Source organism: Chrysemys picta, chromosome 12, assembly GCF_011386835.1.
Source record: "Chrysemys picta bellii isolate R12L10 chromosome 12, ASM1138683v2, whole genome shotgun sequence".
In the NCBI taxonomy this organism is placed as follows: domain Eukaryota; kingdom Metazoa; phylum Chordata; order Testudines; family Emydidae; genus Chrysemys; species Chrysemys picta.
Window position 1 is genome coordinate 11,424,248 of NC_088802.1, and position 18,965 is coordinate 11,443,212.

An 18,965-nucleotide genomic window follows, 5' to 3' on the forward strand; every position below is an offset into this window, starting at 1 on the left:
ATCATTTTACAAGCTTTACTAAAGATTATCGAAACAACTCACTTATCCATGAACTAAATTCATTCAAGTTCATCTTTGCTCTTCACATGATGCACCCTATTCTCCAGATGGTGGTAAAAGTGAGTAAGGCTATTCAAGCTCCAGATCTCAATTTACTTACTGCAATGACAGGGGTGAAAAGCTTGTGTAACTCTTTGGCTGCGATGAGAAGTGGCCCAGAATATTTTCAATCTATTTTCAATGACAGTGTGAAAAGGTGTGTAGAGACTGATATCTCGATTCCCCCAGTTAAGAAGAGAAAAACGTTCACTCGTATTGATGACGCATTTGAGTCCCAGCATCACTTTGATACAAAAGAGGAGCTGGAGAGAATAACTTCATTTTACCCACTCCTAGACTCAATGATTACCGGCATTGATCAGCGATTTGAACAGAAGACTTGTAAAATTGTGACTACAATGGGAAAACTGCTGAGCTTAGACATTGGCAAGGACAATATGAGAATCATTGCCAACAAATTTAAAGTGTCCTTGGATGAGTTGGAAGCTGAAGTCGGATTGCTTTGGGGTTATAACGGATCTGTTCCTAAAGGTAGCATGACGAACACCACTAGAGAGTGGCTTGATTGGCTAAAGGAATCAGATCGGTCTTCCATGTTCCATACCTTTTATAAATCTATTCAATGCTTTGCAGTCTTACCTGTTACAAGCCATTCATGTGAATTAGCCTTTTTGAAACTAGCACATGTAAAAAACAAACTAAGAAGTACAATTTCCCAACAGCGCCTCGACTCACTCATGATTTTGAACATTGAACAAGAATTGGCTTCATCAGTAAATTACAATGATGTGATTGAGGAATTTAAGTCCATAACACCTGGTGAGCAACGTCTCATTCTCTAGGACAGGAAGATGAAGAAACCTTAATCTGTTTTGGTCAACTTGGGTTAGCTCATTATCTGGTTAAAGATAAAGATCATGAAAATTGATTGTATCTTTATATACACATGGTTATCGTTACAGCAAAAATTTGGTATTCCGTGTCTCATTTTTTAAGTTTGTATTTTTTAAGTAAAGTTTACATGTTAATTTAAAAAAAACTAGTCAAGTTTTAGTTTCTTTAGTTTGATGAATAAATATAATATCCTTTTTGATTGAATATTCAATAAATATTCGCCTTAATAAATAAATAAAATTCCCTGGGTGCACACCCTAATGAAATGTGCTGCTCACGTGTATGCTGTGAAGTGCCCTGACATTCCAGAGCCGCTGGTTGTGCTTCCCCAGTGCCCACAGAGTGGGGCTAAGAGTTTTGCTTTCGCCTTTCCCATTGTTTCCTGATTTCTTTTATTAGCTGCTGTTTAATAAATTGCATTTGTTCTGGGGTATAGACAATGGCCAGGGAAGAGGTCAGGGAAGAGTCCAGAGCGGAGGAAGTGCCCCGGAGTGGGGACGCTCTAGCCAGTGTCCTCAGTGGTCACAACCAGGGTGGGGGGGCGAGCCCCTCAGGAAGCCTGGGCCCAGCCTTGTTGGGGTTATAAGGACTTTGCCTCACTGGGGAGTGGAAGGGGAGCCCTCAAGGTGAGGCAGGCTCTGGGTGAAGGAAGAGGGAGGGAGAACTCAGATCCTTCTGCTGTTCAATTCCACCTGGGGGGTGTTTAAATCAGGAAAGTTCCCCCCAATAGCAGGACCATTTCCCCGCTTACCTCTGTGCATGTTTACTGGTTTCTCCTAAAGTTTATTAAGTATTTTGGTAAAAAGTGTCAGAGTGGTGTGGAAGAAGCGAACTCCATTCAGGTTGGAAGCAACAGAATCAGAGACAGCATTGTTCAGGATATGCAATTGCAAGGGAAGAACACAGTATTTTAGGAAAATGTGACACTCATTCCCCGCCTAGATGAAAGACGGTCCCTCCCTTCTGACATTAGAGCCTGTGAGTGGAAGAGGAGCCGACACAGAGATGCTGCAGTTCGAGGGGTTGATCTCTTGGACCCAGGAGCAGCTGGGAGGCGGCTCTGGGGGGAGCGATCGCTGGGCTCAGGCCCGGCAGCAGGAAGTGACTCGCAGCCGCTGCGGTGACTCTGGCTCCAGGCTCCTGGCGAGATCCCCGAGCCCCGGCGGCTGGTGCTGGGAGCCCGGAGCCCTGGCTGCAGCTGGGAGAGGGGAATCTCCAGCAGGGCCCTTCCCGCTGCTCCCCAGGAGCCTCTCCCAGGGCAGAGCCCCCAGCCCGGCCAGGCCCCTTCCCGGGCCGGCCCCTGCCCCAGGGGGCCCCGCTCGGAGGGAAGGTAAGAGACACCCGCCCCCCCGTCACCCCCGGGCTGCAGGGGGAGGTTTGGCCCCAGGCTGCTCCCAGCGGAGCTGGCTGCGATTCCCGCCCTGGGCCCGGGAGAGCTGCCGCCAGTTCCAGGTGTGTGCGGGGTGGGGGCAGGATCACGCTACCACCCATCCGCCACCCCACATCTGGTGCTTTGTTTCCCTGCCCCTGGCCGCGCTGCTGCGGAGGGAGGCTGCAGCTCAGGGAGATCTGAGGGGGGCAAATAGGCAGGGGCAGAAGGTGGGTCGGGGCCAAACTGAATGCCGGGTGGGGGGCCCCAGCTGGGGGCCGGGGAAGGAGCGGGGCCCAGGGGCACAACCAGGGTGGTGGGGGCAGCACAGGCGCTGAATCTAGGCTGGTGGGGCCCTGCCGCACCCCCTGGCTTGAAGGGCTTTCCATCCTATCCACGTTTTATAGTTTGGTTCAATGGCTCAGTGCCCACCAGATTGTTTCAGCCCCCCTGCCTGGGGCTGGGAGCCGGGGATAAGAATGTGGTACAGCCAGTTGGGGGTGAACTTGGCAGGGCCGGCGCAACCTATTAGGTGACCTAGGCGGTCGCCTAGGGCACTGTGATTTGGGGGGCGGTGACCGTGGCGGTTTTTCAGTGGCGGGACCTTCCGCTGCTTCTGGGGGGGGGCGGCATTTCGGGGCAGCGGAAAACCTGGCAGTGCTCCTGAACCTAGGGCTGAGGGAGGAAAGCTTCCCCCCCCACCACTGTAGAGGCAGGACCCAAGCCCCTGAGCACCACCCAACTTCCCCTCCACCCACTGAGTATGTGGCCTCAGGCTCGGAGCCCAGGAAGGGCGCACGGCCCCAGCCTGAGCCCCTGGGGCAGCCTAAGAAGAAGCCTGACACGCTCCCCCACATGGGCCATGCACCCCACCTCCGCAGTCAGCTGTGACTCTCAGCCAGCTTGGAAAACAGACGGGTTTATTGGTCACTGGGAACACAGCATAGAACAGAGCTTGTTAGCACAGAAATCAGGAGCATTCACAAAGTCCATTTGGCAGGGGGGAATCCAGAGTCCCGAGTCCTGGACTCTCCCCTGTGAGTCCCAAACCAGGACACTGACCGCTTCCAGCCCCCCATCCCCAATGATGCCCAGCTGCCCCTCCTCTGTGCTTTCTCTCTTTCCCAGGAAAACAGGTCACCTGGTCTCCACCTCTCTCTTTGTTCTCCAACACCTTCGGCTGGCTGCCTCCTTGCAGAGGACAGTTTTCGGCCACTGCTTGCCAGGATACAGAGTTTTGGCCATTCTCTATGCCCACGCAGCCACTCTGCAGTCATACCCGCCCTCCAGAAGTCTCTGCAATTATCACACACCTGTATCCCACCAGCTTGATATTTGAGTAACACATGGGGAAACTGAGGCACACACTTGGTATTCAAAAAAAGCATTCAGAACATTTCCACTTCATCACACCCCTCTGAGACCAGCCCAGGGGCACTTTCTCCAGTGGCTGGAACCAGTCTAACCATACCCGCCCCTGAGCCTGAGCCTCCAGGTGATGGAGAGACCTGGGGAAAGGGCTGGAGCCAGGCAGCGAAATGACTCTGCACAAAGAGCCCCTTTCAGGGACCAGCTGGTGAGTTTGGCCCCATTTAGAAGGGACTTGGTGGGTTTAGTTCTAATGGGGGCCGGGGGGGTGGGGGGCTGGCTGTGGAGGTAATGAACTAACTGGATTTTTCATGGCAGTCATAGAATAGAATCATAGCGTCTGTCTGCAGAGAGAGAGCCTGGCGGGAATTGGGGAGGGACATGGACTCAAGCCCCTTCTATAATCTCTTCCATCGCCCCTGTTGCCCCGACAGGCTGAGGAATCACATCCACGTTTGTTCCAGATCGGCCCATCTTCCAGGAGACAGGGCAGGGAAATGGCTGTGATGGAGCCGGCTCAGGTAGGGGAGTTTTAGGGAGCTTTTGGTGGTGGGGGAGGGGTATTGCAGAGGGGTTAAACGCACAGGGTGGGACAGGGTCTGATAAGCCTGCTGGAACATAATCAACCTGGGCCTGATTTTCTGAACAGGCCCATTGGTGGCGGGTGTGGGGGAGGGGAAACATTCCCCCATTTCTGAACCAGGAAACACCCCGCTGAGCAGGGCTGGGGAACCTGACCAGACTCCCAGTGCTGGAGCCTGACCCCACTAGCCAGAGGCTGCTGTGAAATACAAATGGAAGCTGTTGGGATTTCTGTCCCTGTCCCCAGCTCAGAGCTCTGCTTCCCGTATCAGCCTGTGGCTGGTAGGCGTGTGGGAAATGTGCCAACATCTCTCTGCTGTGGGGGACAACAAGCTCTCATCTTCTCGCTACCCCCTGAAGCCTCCTGGCTGCTCTGAGCAGGGTGGAGGGAGGATTCTCTGGCCCTCCTTCCCCATGTCTAGTGGGATTGCGGCTGGGGCAGCAGGTTTTGAGTGGGGGACACTTGTTGTTTCAGATGCCAGTGACCTTCGAGGAGGTGGCTGTGTATTTCACCCAGGGGCAGGGGACTCTGCTGGACCCCACTCAGAGAGCCATCTACAGCGATGTCATGCGGGAGAACTATGAGACAGTGACATCGCTGGGTAAGGGATTCCCGCCCCCTTGGTTATTGGAAGCTTGGGGGCGGAGGGGGTCTGCGTGTCTGACACCGGTCAGGTTCTTCCCTCATCACTCTCCAATGAGACCTGGGTGTCCAAACCTAAGGCACATATTAAATCATCCCCACCCAATACCCCTAGTTTGCAAGGTGGAAAAGCCGTGTATTGTCCTGTCTGTGTTGTTCCTCAGTCACTCACAGAATCCCTCTTCTCCCTCCTCCTTGGGAACAGCTCCAGCCATGTGGAGGGCTCTGAGCTCCACAGGTTTAGAAATAGGCAGGGGTTTAACACTAGAGCTGGCTGTGTATCACAGTTCCTCTCACCTCACCAGATGTCTCCCTCCCCCGAGGGGTCTCAGTGTCCACGTTCCCGTCCCCTTAGATTCCACATTCCCCAGCACAGTACAGGGACAGGTTCCACTCATGGAATGTCCTTTCTGAGAGACGCTCTCTCAATCCTCCATGCACCCTGATCTGGTCTGATTTCACTCCCTGCACAGGATTCCCCCTTCCCAAACCAGACCTGATCACCCGGCTGGAACGAGGGGAAGAGCCGTGGGTGCCCGATCTCCAGGCCTGTGAGGAAAGAGAGATCCTGAGAGGCACCCACACAGGTGAGGACTGACACAGAAACCATCTGGGGAATGAAGGAAAAAGTAGAAAATCCCAAAAATGTAGTATCAATAAGTGCCCTCAGCTCTTCCTCACCTCACCCAGGGCAGGGCTGCAGTCAGCAGATATCAATGACATCACTTTCCACCTATCCTGTTACCTGCAGGAGTTTCCTTCCCAACTTTCCTTCTCTGTGAACGTTTGGGTGGGAAGTGGAGACAGAATCCAATTGCTCCGTCTCTGCAGCTTTAGTATGTTGGGTTTTCCCTTGCTGCTATTCCTCTTAATCTCTCCCCAGCACAATGACTCCTGTCTGGATTGTCTCTCTCCCAGCAGGTGATGAGAGAGTGAGTGAGAACGAGGAGGGGAATCAACAGCAGGAAGTTCCTGGACACGGGGAATCACAGGGGACCTCTGTGGGAAGCCCCCATCTGTGGTTAGACTGTGGAAAAAGTTTCATATGGAGGTCAACCCTACTTGATCATCAGGCAGTCCACATTGGAGAGAGACCTCATAAGTGCTTAGAGTGCAGAAAAAGTTTCATGCGGAGGTCAGACCTTGTTAAACATCAGGCAATCCACACTGGAGAGAGACCCCATAAGTGCTTAGACTGTGGAAAAAGTTTCATACGAAGGTCAGGCCTTGTCAGACATCAGGCAATCCACACTGGTGAGAGACCCCACAAGTGCTTAGACTGTGGAAAAAGTTTCATGCAGAGGTCAGACCTTGTTAAACATCAGGCAATCCACACTGGAGAGAGATCTCATAAGTGCTTAGACTGTGGAAAAAGTTTCATACGGAGGTCAGGCCTTGTCAGACATCAGGCAATCCATACTGGTGAGAGACCCCACAAGTGCTTAGACTGTGGGAAAAGTTTCATACAGAGGTCAAGCCTTCTTATACATCAGGCAATCCACACCAGAGAGAGACCTCATAAGTGCTTAGACTGTGGAAAAAGTTTCATCCGGTGTTCAGGCCTTGTCATTCATCAGGCAGTCCACACCGAAGAGAGATCTCATAAGTGCTTAGACTGTGGAAAAAGTTTCATACGAAGGTCAGGCCTTGTCAGACATCAGGCAATCCATACTGGTGAGAGACCCCACAAGTGCTTAGACTGTGGAAAAAGTTTCATACGAAGGTCAGGCCTTGTCGGACATCAGGGAATCCACACTGGTGAGAGACCCCACAAGTGCTTAGACTGTGGGAAAAGTTTCATACAGAGGTCAAGCCTTCTTATACATCAGGCAATCCACACCAGAGAGAGACCTCATAAGTGCTTAGACTGTGGAAAAAGTTTCATCCGGAAGTCAGGCCTTGTCATTCATCAGGCAATCCACACCGAAGAGAGATCTCATAAGTGCTTAGACTGTGGAAAAAGTTTCATACGAAGGTCAGGCCTTCTCAGCCATCAGGCAATCCATACTGGTGAGAGACCCCACAAGTGCTTAGACTGTGGAAAAAGTTTCATACGAAGGTCAGGCCTTGTCAGACATCAGGCAATCCACACCAGAGAGAGACCTCATAAGTGCTTGGACTGTGAAAAAAGTTTCATACGGAGGTCAGGCCTTGCTAAACATCAGAAAATCCACACAGGAGAGAAATCCCATAAATGTTTGGACTGTGGGAAAAGTTTCACACACAGATCATATCTTATGGCACATCAGGCAATCCACACAGGTGAGGGACTCCACAAGTGCTTAGGCTGTGGAAAAAGTTTTATACAGAGGTCAGACCTTGTCAGACATCAGGCAGTCCACACTGGAGAGAGACCCCACAAGTGCTTAGACTGTGGGAAAAGTTTCATACGGAGGTCAACCCTACTTGATCATCAGGCAATCCACACTGGAGAGAGACCCTATAAGTGCTTAGACTGTGAAAAAAGTTTCATACGGAGGTCAGGTCTTGCTAAACATCAGAAAATCCACACAGGAGAGAAATCCCATAAATGTTTGGACTGTGGGAAAAGTTTCACACATAGATCATATCTTATGGCACATCAGGTAATCCACACAGGTGAGAGACCCTATAAGTGCTTAGGCTGTGGAAAAAGTTTTATACAGAGGTCAATCCTTGTCAGACATCAGGCAATCCACACTGGAGAGAGACCCCACAAGTGCTTAAACTGTGGGAATAGTTTCATTCAGAGGTCAGACCTTGTTAAACATCAGGCAATCCACACCGGAGAGAGACCTCATAAGTGCTTAGACTGTGGAAAAAGTTTCATACAGAGGTCAGCCCTTGTCAGACATCAGGCAATCCACACAGGAGAGAGACCCGATAAATGCTTAGACCAGAAGTGGGCAAACTACGGCCCACAGTCCACATCCGGCCCGTGGGACAGTCCTGCCCAGCTCCTGAGCTTCCAGCCGAGGAGGCTAGCCCCCGGCCCCTCCCCTGCCCCTATATAAAATCATGAGTGATGCGGAGAAAGTAGATAAGGAAAAGTTATTTACTTATTCCCATAATACAAGAACCGGGGTCACCAAATGAAATTAATAGGCAGCAGGTTTAAAACAAGTAAAAGGAAGTTCTTCATGCAGCGCACGGTCAACTTGTGGAACTCCTTACCTGAGGAGGTAGTGAAGGCTAGGATTAAAAGAGAACTGGATAAATTCATGGAGGTTAAGTCCATTAATGGCTGTTAGCCAGGATGGGTAAGGAATGGTGTCCCTAGACTCTGTTTGTTAGAGGGTGGAGATGGATGGCAGGAGAGAGATCACTTGATCATTGCCTGTTCGGTTCACTCCCTCTGGGGCACCTGGCATTGGCCACTCTTGGTAGACAGGATACTGGGCTAGATGGACCTTTGGGTGGTCTGGGTGAAGCGAGGACTCAGATCCTTCTGCTATTCGATTCCACCCAGGTGGTGTTTAAGTCAAGAAAGTTCACCACAATAATGGGACCATTTCCCTGCTTATCTCTGTGCGTGTTTACTGGTTTCCCCTAAAGTTCATTAAGTATTTTGGGAAAAAAAGTGTCAGAGTGGTGTGGAAGAAGCAAACTCCACTCAGGTTGGAATCAACAAAATCAGAGACAGCTTTATTCAGGACATGCAATTGCAAGGGAAGAAGACAGCTGACAGAGAGCATCTCTGCCTCAGTTTCTTCAAAGTACAAGCAATATCACACAAGCATTTATACATTTTAATGGCATGCATTAATTAAAAACATCTGCAGTTTGTTTATGTTATCTCCTGCCCATTCCTGTATTTTCTCACTTCTGTTCTCAAAACATCGCTATCTCAAGGCTGGCTCACGCTGACTCTACTGTTTCTTACTCTCTTCTGACGTGAGCCCTGCTGCCACAGGTCTCGCAATATTAGGCTAAGACTTAGCATGTATGTATATTGTAATATGGCACAGGTTAAATGATTAGTTACTTACTGAGATCATTTCAGTACAGGTAAAATTTCCAGTGGCAGAACACACTCTCTGAGTATGAGTCTGATTATTTACTAATTGGGTAACCAAAACAACAAGGACCCCTTTCCCCTGATATACTACAGACCCCTCGAATGGCCATTATATCAACTCCATTATAAAACCTTAATTTCAAATTCTTGAAGCTCATTTGTAGTGATGTCATATACTTTTATCTCCTTTGGCCAGTCTTTTTCCACTCAATTGTTCGCTTATATGGGATATCCTGAACCTTAAAAATAAACTTTTTCAGACAATATTTAAATAAATCACTAAAGTGTGAAGGCCTTGGCCATTGGGTTTTATCAGATATATGGCATTGTCTGTATTTGGATGTGTTACAGGGGTAATAGTGTAATGGAGGAGATGGCAGGCGTAGTGGCAACAAGGTGCCTTTGCTATTTGTCATTTAAAATCCAGTTAGGTAGGGCAATACATGCTTAAGGATTTATCCAAAAACACAGGGCGCAGCCTGTGGAATAAACCCCCAAATCCAATCAATACCACATTCCCAAGCATGGATCCCACAAGTTTCTTCCTGCCAGTGTATAATTTTTTGTTTCTTCACCAGGGTCAGTCCTGCTTCGACCGGGGGTAGATCCACCTGCAACCCCCCTTTTTCCCTCTTTTTATACTCACAAACATGCTGCCTGGGCTGGCCAGGCCCGGGTAGGAGAGACAGAGAGAGAGAGATGGGCAGGGCCGGCTCCAGGGTTTTGGCCGCCCCAAGCAAAAAAAGCCGCGATCGCGATCTGCGGCCGCAATTCGGCAGGATGTCCTTCGCTCCGAGCGGGAGTGAGGGACCGTCCACCAAATTGCCGCTGAATAGCTGGACATGCTGCTCCCCTCCGGAGTGGCCGCCCCAAGCACCTGCTTGCCAGGCTGGTGCCTAGAGCCGGCCCTGGAGATGGGCGGGGGGTTATCCTGTACACAGGTTGTCTAGAGGTACACTACAAAATCTCCAACTTGCTTTTGGTCTTGGGAGGGTTGTTCTTTTACACCCTGGGGTCTCCTGGAGTGTCTCTTTCAGAGACCCTTTACTCGGTATTCCAGTCCAGGCCAGTAGACTGTGGCTTCTTCATCGTTCCCAAACCACATCGGCTCCAGGGACAGGAAGCTCAGATCCTCCTTTCGCTGTTTTGTTTGTGTTTTCCATTTCTGCAGCCTCTAAACTTTGTTGTTTTCAGCGCTTGGCATGGACTGTATCGATTCTTGCCCTTGAACACAAAGCGGCTTTTGGCCTTATCTCTAGACCAAGCTGCCTTTTCAAATTAACCCTTTCCTATCCCTCCTTGCTTTCAGCCTTAACTAATTGGGGATATAAAGAAGCCGAGGGGTTAACAAAAAATAATTTGGGTAGGGAGTCATCCGGATGCTTTTTAAATCCTACACTTTGTGTCTTAGAGAGTACCTCTAAGATGTAAGATCCCATTTGAATCGAAGGTACCTTCTAGTGGGAATGGCAGATGGATCATCACGCATGTAAAAATTCCAATTCTCTAAGTACTTACAAGTCCTTGGACTGATTTCCACCCATTCTCTAAGCGTGTGGGGGTGCTCTGTCCACTGCAACAGCTCATAAACTAAGACACGTCTCTATCCTGCCCGCTGAGTGCAACGGCTCATAAAGCTAAAATCACCACACCGCTCCTCGGGCACTCACACAGGAAAGTTTATCAAGGATGTCCAAGACCCTCCTACACCTCCTACACCTCCCTTCAGCAAAGAGCGTCGGCTAGTCTCAGAGAGATGATGCTGCCTACTCTAATTGACTCCGGTGAGGTGATCAGATCAGTCAGTGATTCATGCGGGGAGGAGAGGAGGAGGGAAGATGAGGTCACACAATCCTAGACCCAGGCAGATTGAGCCACCTTAGTCAGAATCTTTTACTAATCCACTAAGATGCAGCCACCGAGCTTGCATTAGTTAGAGCTATCCCCTGTGACAAGCTTTTGGCTTCACAGGGAGCTCTGAGCGTCTTTCGATGACCCTCATTCACACTGGTTGGCGCGCACACACAGGCCTCTATTCCTTCATACCCCAATGCGTCATTTTTTTTCTTTCTTTCTCTCGCTCTTTTTTTTTTAAACCTGAGGGCGTCACCACAATCCCTCTGTCCGGACTGAACACACTTGTGTTCTTCTCTGAGCGCGTTACCACAACCCCTCAACTCAGTAGGTCTGACCTAAGCCACACATTGGCTTACCCTGGGGCAACAACACATTTCCCAGCATATCACTGACCTTACATGGGGCAACCAATTCCCCAACACCGTTCTGCATCTGATCTTGTTGCATAAGCAAAAGTTCACATGGCATGAGCCTAAAGGGACAGACGGCCCCACGTGAGCCCTTATTCTACAGGTCTCGCAATATTAGGCTAAGACTTAGCATGAGAGTAGCTCTGTTTCTTACAACTGAGCGGCCTATATTTAAATCCTTTAACCCTGTTTCCACAGCGGCCACCAGCAAGTGTCGCTGGCCTCACTCTGAGGCCACCAAAAATGTGGCAGTGAGAATCCCTGGGCTAGATGCTCATGATGGGCCCTTCTTAGAGCCTGTGAGTGGAACAGGAGCCGGACACAGAGATGCTGCAGCGCGATGGGTTGATCGCTAGGACCCAGGAGCAGCTGGGAGGCGGCTCTGGGGGAGCGATCGCTGGGCTCAGACCCGGCAGCAGGAAGTGACTCGCAGCCGCTGCGGTGACTCTGGCTCCAGGCTCCTGGCGAGATCCCCGAGCCCCGGCGGCTGGTGCTGGGAGCCCGGAGCCCTGGCTGCAGCCGGGAGAGGGGAATCTCCAGCAGGGCCCTTCCCGCTGCTCCCCAGGATTTGCTGTAGAGGGGGAGGGGCAGGAAACATACAGTGTGAGGCAGGGAGGGGACAGGGTGTGATAAACCTGCTGGAAAATGATCAACCTGGGCCTGATTTTGTGGAAAGGCCCATTGGCGGGGGGAGGGGGAAGAGAGATAGCGGGAAGGGAACATTCCTCCATTTCTGACCCAGGAAACACCCCACTGGCCAGAGGCTGCTGTGAAATACAAAGGGAAGCTGTCGGGATTCCTGTCCCTGTCCCTGGCTCAGAGCTCTGCTTCCCATATCAGCCTGTTGCTGGCAGGTGTGTGGGAAATGAGAAGACCCTGCCCTGCTCCGTGTGCTGGGGGGGACAAGGAGCTCTCACCTTCTCCCCACCCCCTGAAGCCTCCTGGCAGCTCTGGGCAGGGTGTGGGGGGAATTCTGGTTTTCTGGCTCTCCCAGAGCTTCACTGTTTTATTTATTTTTGCCTGTGACTAGTGCAGAGGTGGGCAAACTACGGCCTGCGGGACTGTCCTGCCCGGCCCTTGAGCTCCCGGGCAGGGAGGATAGCCTCCGGTCCCTTCCCTGCTGTCCCACCTTCCCCACGGCCTCAGTTCACCATGCCGCTAGTGGTCCAGCCAGATGGCACAGCTACTAGTCCTGGTGCTCTGAGCAGCATGGTAAGCAGGCCGGGGGGGGGGGGGGGGTTGGATAACGGGTAGGGTTTCCAGGGGGCAGTCAGGGGACAGGGAGACGGGGGTGGTTCAATAGGCATGGGAGTCTCAGGGGGGCCTGACAGGGGGTGGGGGTGTTGATAGGGGTCAGGACAGTCAGAGGACAGGGGAAATTGGATAGGGTGTGGGGTCCTGAGGGGAGGTTAGGGGAGGGGGTCCTGGGATGGGGAGGTCAGGGGACAGGGAGCCGGCGGTGTTGGATGGGTCAGAGGTTCCGAGGGGGGCAGTCTGGGGGTGAGAAGTGGGAGGAGGCGGAGAGGGGGTGGGCCAGGCTGTTTGGGGGAAGCACAGCCTTCCCTACCCGGCCCTTCATATTGTTTCCAAACCCCAATATAGCTCTCACGCCAAAAAGTTTACCCACCCCTGGACTAGTCGGATTATGACTGGGGCAGCAGGTACTCAGTGCAGGACTCACTGTTGTTTCAGGTGCCAGTGACCTTCGAGGAGGTGGCTGTGTATTTCACCCAGGGGCAGGGGGCTCTGCTGGACCCCCTCAGAGAGCCCTCTACAGGGACGTCATGCAGGAGAACCACGAGACGGTGACCTTGCTGGGTAAGGGATTCCCGTCCCCTCGGTTATTAAAAGCTGTGGGGTCTGCATGTCCAATACTGGTCAGGTTCTTCCTTGGTCAGTTAGATTGGAGAGGAATGGGCTCCGTAATGCACAGCTGCCGTGTGAGAGAGACTTGTATCTCCGTACCCTCTCCAGTGAGACCAGGGTGTCAAAACCTACCAGATATACTGAATCATCCCCACCCGACCCCCCTCGCTTGCAAGGTGGAGAAGCCCTGTATTGTCCTGTCTGTGTTGTTTTTCATTCACACACACAATCCCTGTTCACCTCCCTCCTTGGTAACAGCTCCAGCCATGCGGAGGGGTCTGGGCTCCGCCAGTGTAGAAATAGGCAGGGATTTAACTCCAGAGCTGGGTATGCGTCAGCAGGGCCCCCAGAGAGCACAGATCCTAGGAACTCCTAGTGAGGGCATCACAATTCCCCCCACCTCCCCAGACGTCTGCTTCCCCCAAGAGGGCTCAGTGACTATGTTCCCATCCTCTTGGATTCCACATTCCCCAGTACAGCACAGAGACAGGTTCCACCCATGGAATGTCCTTTCTGACAGACACTCTCTCAATCCTCCACACACTCTGATGTGGTCTGATTTCACCCCCTGCACAGGATTCCCCCTTCCCAAACCTGAACTGATCTCCCGCCTGGAATGAGGGGAAGAGCCGTGGGTGCCCGATCGTTAGGCCTGTGAGGAAACAGGGATCCCGAAATGTGCCTGCACAGGTGAGGACTGACACACAAACCATCTGGTGAATGAAGAAAAAAGTGGAGAATCCCAAAAATGTGGTATAAGTAAGTGCCCTCAATTCTTCCTCATCTCACCCAGGGCAGGGCTGTAGTCAGCAGATATGACTGACATCGCTTTCCACCTGTCCTGTTACCTGCAGGAGTTTCCTTCCCATGTTTCTTCTCTGTGAATTTTTGGGCGGGATGTGGAGGCAGAATCCAATTCCGCTTTCTTTGCACCTTTAGTATGTTGGGTTTTCCCTCTGTGCTATTCCTCTTTCTTTCTCCCAGGCACAATGACTCCTGACTGGATTATTTCTCTCCCAGCAGTGGAAGTGGAACCAGAGGGGACCTTTGTGGGAAGAGCTGAAGGGAATTTTTCCCAGTGCTTGGAACAGGGAGAAGAGTGGAGAAATTGGAACAGGTCAGAGAGGCTTCTGGGAAACCACTCAAGGGAGCAAATTGATGAAGCTATTATATGTGGGGAAGGATACAGGGATCCCACAGCCCAGCAGACAACCTCCAAGGAAGACAAACGCTATGAATGCCTGGGTTATGGGAAAGTATTCATTCTGAAACCACAGCTTGTTACGCCTCAGACAATTCATACTGGAGACAAATCACTTCAGTGCTTGGACCATGGGGAAAACTTCAATAACTGCTCAAATTTTAATAACCATGGGAGAAGCCACACAAGACAGAAACCCTATCAATGCCTTGAGGGCAGGAACTACTTGAATTGGAAGGTAGCACTGATAAGCCACATAGGAGAGAAACTCCATAAATGCTTAGACTGTCGAAAAAGTTTTATATGGAAGTCAGATATTGTCAGACATTAGGCTATCCACACAGGAAAGAGGCCCCCATAAGTGCTTAGACTATGGAAAAACATTTAAATGCAGGTCAGCCCTTGTTTCACATTTGACAATCCACACAGGAGAGAGAACCCATAAGTGCTTAGATTGTGGGAAAAGTTTTATGTGGAATTCAGGCCGTGCTAACCATCAGGCAATCCACATAGGAGAGAGTTCCCATAAGTGTTTGTACTGTGTTAAAAGTTTCACAAACAAATCAAATCTTATAACACATCAGAGGATCCATACAGGAGAGAGACCCCATTATTGCTCAGACAGTGGTAAAAGTTTCATATGCAGGTCAGACCTTGTTAGACATCAGGCAATCCACACGGGAGAAAGATCCCATAAGTGCTTAATTTGTGGGAAAAGTTTCCTACTGAGGTCAGCCCTTGTTTCACATCAGAGAATCCACACAGGAGAGTGACCCCACAAGTGCTTAGACTGTGGGAAAAGTTTCATACAGAGGTCAAATACTACTTAGTCATCAGACAGTCCACACTGGAGAGAGACCTCATAAGTGCTTAGACTGTGGGAAAAGTTTCATACGGAGGTCAAATCTTGTTGAACATCAAGCAATCCACACTGGAAAGAGACCCCATCAGTGTTTAGACTGTGGAAAAAGTTTCATACAGAGGTCAGGCCTTGCTGTACATTGGAGAATCCACACAGGAGAGAGACCCCATCAGTGCTCAAACTGTGGCAGAAGTTTTATACAGAGGTCTACCCTTGTTAAACATCAAGCAATCCATACAGGAGGAAGACCAGAAGTGCTTGGACTCTGGGAAAGGTTTCAGAAACAGATCAGCCCTTCTAAACATCAGGCAAAAGACACATAGTGCTTAGACTGTGGAAACACATTTCAAATAGATGCCAGCCCTTGTTTTACATCAGTGAATCCACCCAGGGGAGAGACCCCCTAACTGCTTAGCCTGTGGAAAGAGTTTTATACGGAGGTCAAACATTGTTAAACAGCCAGCAATCCACAGAGGAGAGAGACCCCAAAAGTGCTTAGACAGTGGGAAACATTTCATAAACCGATCAGTCCTTGTTTTAAATGAGAAAATCCACCCAAGAGCAAGACTCCATAAGTACTTGGACTGTGGCAAAAGTTGCACACTGAGATCCCCCTCATTAAACACGGGAGAATTCACTGGAGTCTTGTTTGAGGGAGAAGGCAACATGGCACATTTAATTTGAACACAGAGAAAGCTACTAACTCATAATTTGTCCAAAGGTGGTTAACACCGTTTCATTTATAAATAGACAATTTCATTAATTAAAAAAGGTGGTTTCATTACAGTAATTTCATTGCAAGTATACAGAGCCATATTGGTAGGTATAATTTATTAAAAGGGGGATTTCATTCTTCAGCCCTGCAACCTGTCCTGAAAGAGTTAAGAACCTTGCAGGATATTTGACCCAGATTCAGCCTTTAGAGACATGTTAGAAAAGTGTTTAAATGGTATTTGGGGCTATTCCAAGTAATAGAGACTAGAACTTTGAAATGTAAACTTGTATTGTTAAGAAAATGGAAGAAATAATAGTGTGGTTGATTAATCATGATTAACTCAAAAATAATTGTGAGTAGAAAAATTAATAGAATACCAATTGAAATTTGTTAAATGTTTTTGGATGTTTTCCTACATTTTAATTTCTATTGATTTCTATCACAACAAAAAATAGAAAGTGTACAGTGCTTACTTTATATTATTTTTATTACAAATATTTGTACTGTAAACATGAAAAGCAAAAATAGTATATTTCAATTCACCTCATACAAATACTGTAGTGCAATCTCCCTATCATGAAAGTGTAACTTAGAAATGTAGATTATTTTTGTTATATAAGTGCACTCAAAATAAAGCAATTACAAACTTTAGAGCCTAGAAGTCCACTCAGTGCTACTTCTTTTTCTGCCAATCGCTTAGACAAACAGGTTTGTTTCCATTTGCAGGCGATAATGCTGCAAGTGAGAAGAGGCAATCTTATGACACTGTTTCAGTTTGAGTTGCAAGATATTTACATGCTAGATGTGCTAAAAGAAGAACAGGAGTACTTGTGGCACCTTAGAGACTAACAAAATCCCTTCATGCTTCAACCACCATTGCTTAGCCTCCCTTTGCCCAGGGCCGGCTCTAGGTTTTTTCCTGCTCCAAGCAAAAAAAATTTTGTCTCCCCTCCCCGTGCCCACCTGCTGCCCCATCCCTGGGCTGCCCCTTTCCCCCCACCCCGCTGCTGCCCCATCCCTGGGCTCTCCCCCAACTTGCACCCTCCTGCCGCCTCAGCCCTGGGTCACTGGTAACTCGCTCCCAGGACGGGTCATTCAGCAGGAATTTTGGATGTGCACAGAACACAGACAGGATTGGTTCCCATATGGTTACAGAACTGCAGTAAAGTGGAACAATTTTCAGCTTGTGTGATTGGAGGATATCTGGATGCATATTATAAGACTGTCCTACATAAATGAGGAAAAGTTGAGGTGCCTTTATTATTCTTTTGTTCCACTCTTTGTTTCTATGGGGAATTTGCCAATGCGATATCACTGTCTTCCTTTCAAACAAATTAAACTAAAAAAAAAAAAAAAGGCAATGGCTGTTGAAAATAGCAATTCCAGTCCTAAAAACCACTGGGAATCATTTCTTGCTCAATTTTATCCTACTTTTTCTTCAGCAAATTACAGTGGATCAGTATATTAGATTTGGGAGAAATGAAGTAACAGCTGCCCAAATTGAGCTTGAGCACTCCTGAATGTTGAGGTGTTCAAATCTGGAAGGCAGGTGCTAGATTCCCTTTCTGAATATTAGCTAAATCTGGAAAGGAAAAGTCAGTTTCTGCTTCCATGGCTCAGAAGTGGAAATCCTCCTAAGTGCCTGATACTGTATCTAAAGCTGCTCAAGTCCTCTAGCAGAGCCTCCCCTCCCTTACTTTTCACTTTAAATTCTAGTGGGATCCACGTACCTCCCTTACTAGGCTTCAGATAGACAGGGGCACTGTCCATTTAGTCCACCCAATTCCTTCTTTGGGGGTTGCAAGGTGAGGTCACACCAGTATCCCTAATCCAGTGTGGGGATATCTTCTGAAGGGGATATCTGGGCCAAAGCCTTCTACTCCTTGGGCATACTTCCCAGGCCACCCCGCTCTAGCAGTGAGCTCTCCCTTCACAACAAGCTGCAGCATGAGGTTTCAGCTACCATACTCCTTCCCTTTCCTGTTGATAGCTGCCAAGGGTTTGCTGGGAAATGCAGTTCTTTCCCTGCTCCAGGGCTGGCTCTATAGGCAGGGAGCTAGGCAAGGAACTACAGCTCCGAGGGTCCTGCAGGTTTTCAGCTCCCATGCGGGATCCCCAGCTGCTCAATGGCTCCGCTTCTGCAGGGTTGTGAGAAGGGAGGAAGTGAGTTAAAAAAAAAAAAAAGGATGGCGCGAATGCCGCCCCCTGCAAATATGCTGCCCAAAGCACCTGCTTGTTTTGTTGGTGCCTAGAGCCGGCCCTGGGTGGGAGGGGAAAATAAATCTCACTTATACATTGTCTGTCCTGGGTTGGTTGTGAGACTGCAAGGATTTTAGTTCCATTTGCCAGGAAGGAGTTAAAATTCAGGCAGCAGAAAAGACAGAAACTGCTGAGAAGCAAGGACATAGTTTCTGTCAATACATGATAACTTAGTTCAGCTTATCGGTAAGAAGGAACAAAGCTTGTGCCCATGGAAAGCGACAGTTCAGTGAGGAAAACAGGATCAGGCCGAGACAAGCAAGCAGGGATATTTCAGTAGTACAAACGGCACTGACAATTGATAAGCTTATATGGTTAATGCCCACCCAGTAACTTAGTTCTTAGAACAGAATAAACCCTCCGTTCACAGCCCACTGGATATCTGTAAGTACTCATCTCTACCCCCCCCACACCCCGCCTCCTTCCCCAGTAAGGTAATCATAGCTGTTTGATGCAATTAGGATGGCCTCTATATGTACGGATTGTTCTTATTTTTATCTTTGTTCAGGGTTCTCTTTTGACTCGTAACAATGTCAGTCTCTGTATGTACAGATAAATGCAAATGAATTGATAAGAGAATGTATATAACTGGCCACTATAGCACCATACCTTTGAAGCTGCTTGTCAGTCTTCCCGGTACCGTAAATAAACCCCCTTCAGTATTGTCTGTGCTTGCCTGATTCTCGGGGGAAAAGAATCTTTTTGCCTAACACATTGCTGGGAGATGCCTGAATGAGAGAGGAAAGAGACGGTTTCAGACCTTTTTATATTAAATACTGGAGTGTGTCTCGGTGTGTTTCTCTATCATAATTAAAACACAATTCTAGGAGATCAGAGTGGGGACGCTGTTATAAATATAAAAGCCTGAAATCTCACCTCTTT

The 18,965-nt window shown here is 49.2% G+C and overlaps 2 protein-coding genes across 16 annotated transcripts in view; both read left to right on the plus strand.

Moving 5' to 3' along the window:
• The first annotated feature begins 1,963 nt into the window (after window positions 1–1,963).
• LOC135972208 (zinc finger protein 850-like) lies at window positions 1,964–16,475 on the plus strand. 12 transcript variants are annotated; one of them, XM_065564405.1, is made up of 9 exons: window positions 1,964–2,284; window positions 3,452–3,899; window positions 4,126–4,212; window positions 4,749–4,875; window positions 5,390–5,503; window positions 5,800–12,392; window positions 12,873–12,998; window positions 13,623–13,736; window positions 14,067–16,475. In XM_065564405.1, the coding sequence occupies exons 2-6, from the start codon at window positions 3,822–3,824 to the stop codon at window positions 5,805–5,807; spliced, it is 414 nt and encodes a 137-aa protein (XP_065420477.1). In that variant the 5' UTR covers window positions 1,964–2,284; window positions 3,452–3,821; the 3' UTR covers window positions 5,808–12,392; window positions 12,873–12,998; window positions 13,623–13,736; window positions 14,067–16,475. The 12 variants fall into 12 exon arrangements, with proteins under 12 accessions (XP_065420477.1, XP_065420474.1, XP_065420468.1 ...); XM_065564402.1 differs by having other exon boundaries at window positions 1,973–2,284; window positions 5,838–12,392; XM_065564396.1 differs by having other exon boundaries at window positions 1,974–2,284; window positions 5,835–12,392; window positions 13,623–13,805; window positions 14,031–16,475.
• The window catches only part of LOC101933603 (zinc finger protein 850-like), an 89,289-nt gene continuing 81,912 nt past the window's right edge, over window positions 11,589–18,965 (plus strand). For all 4 annotated transcript variants that reach the window (XR_010592016.1, XR_010592018.1, XM_065564361.1 and 1 more), the window contains exon 1: window positions 11,589–11,663. The gene's annotated coding sequence lies outside the window, so the exon portion shown is untranslated. The remainder of the gene's footprint in view (window positions 11,664–18,965) is intronic.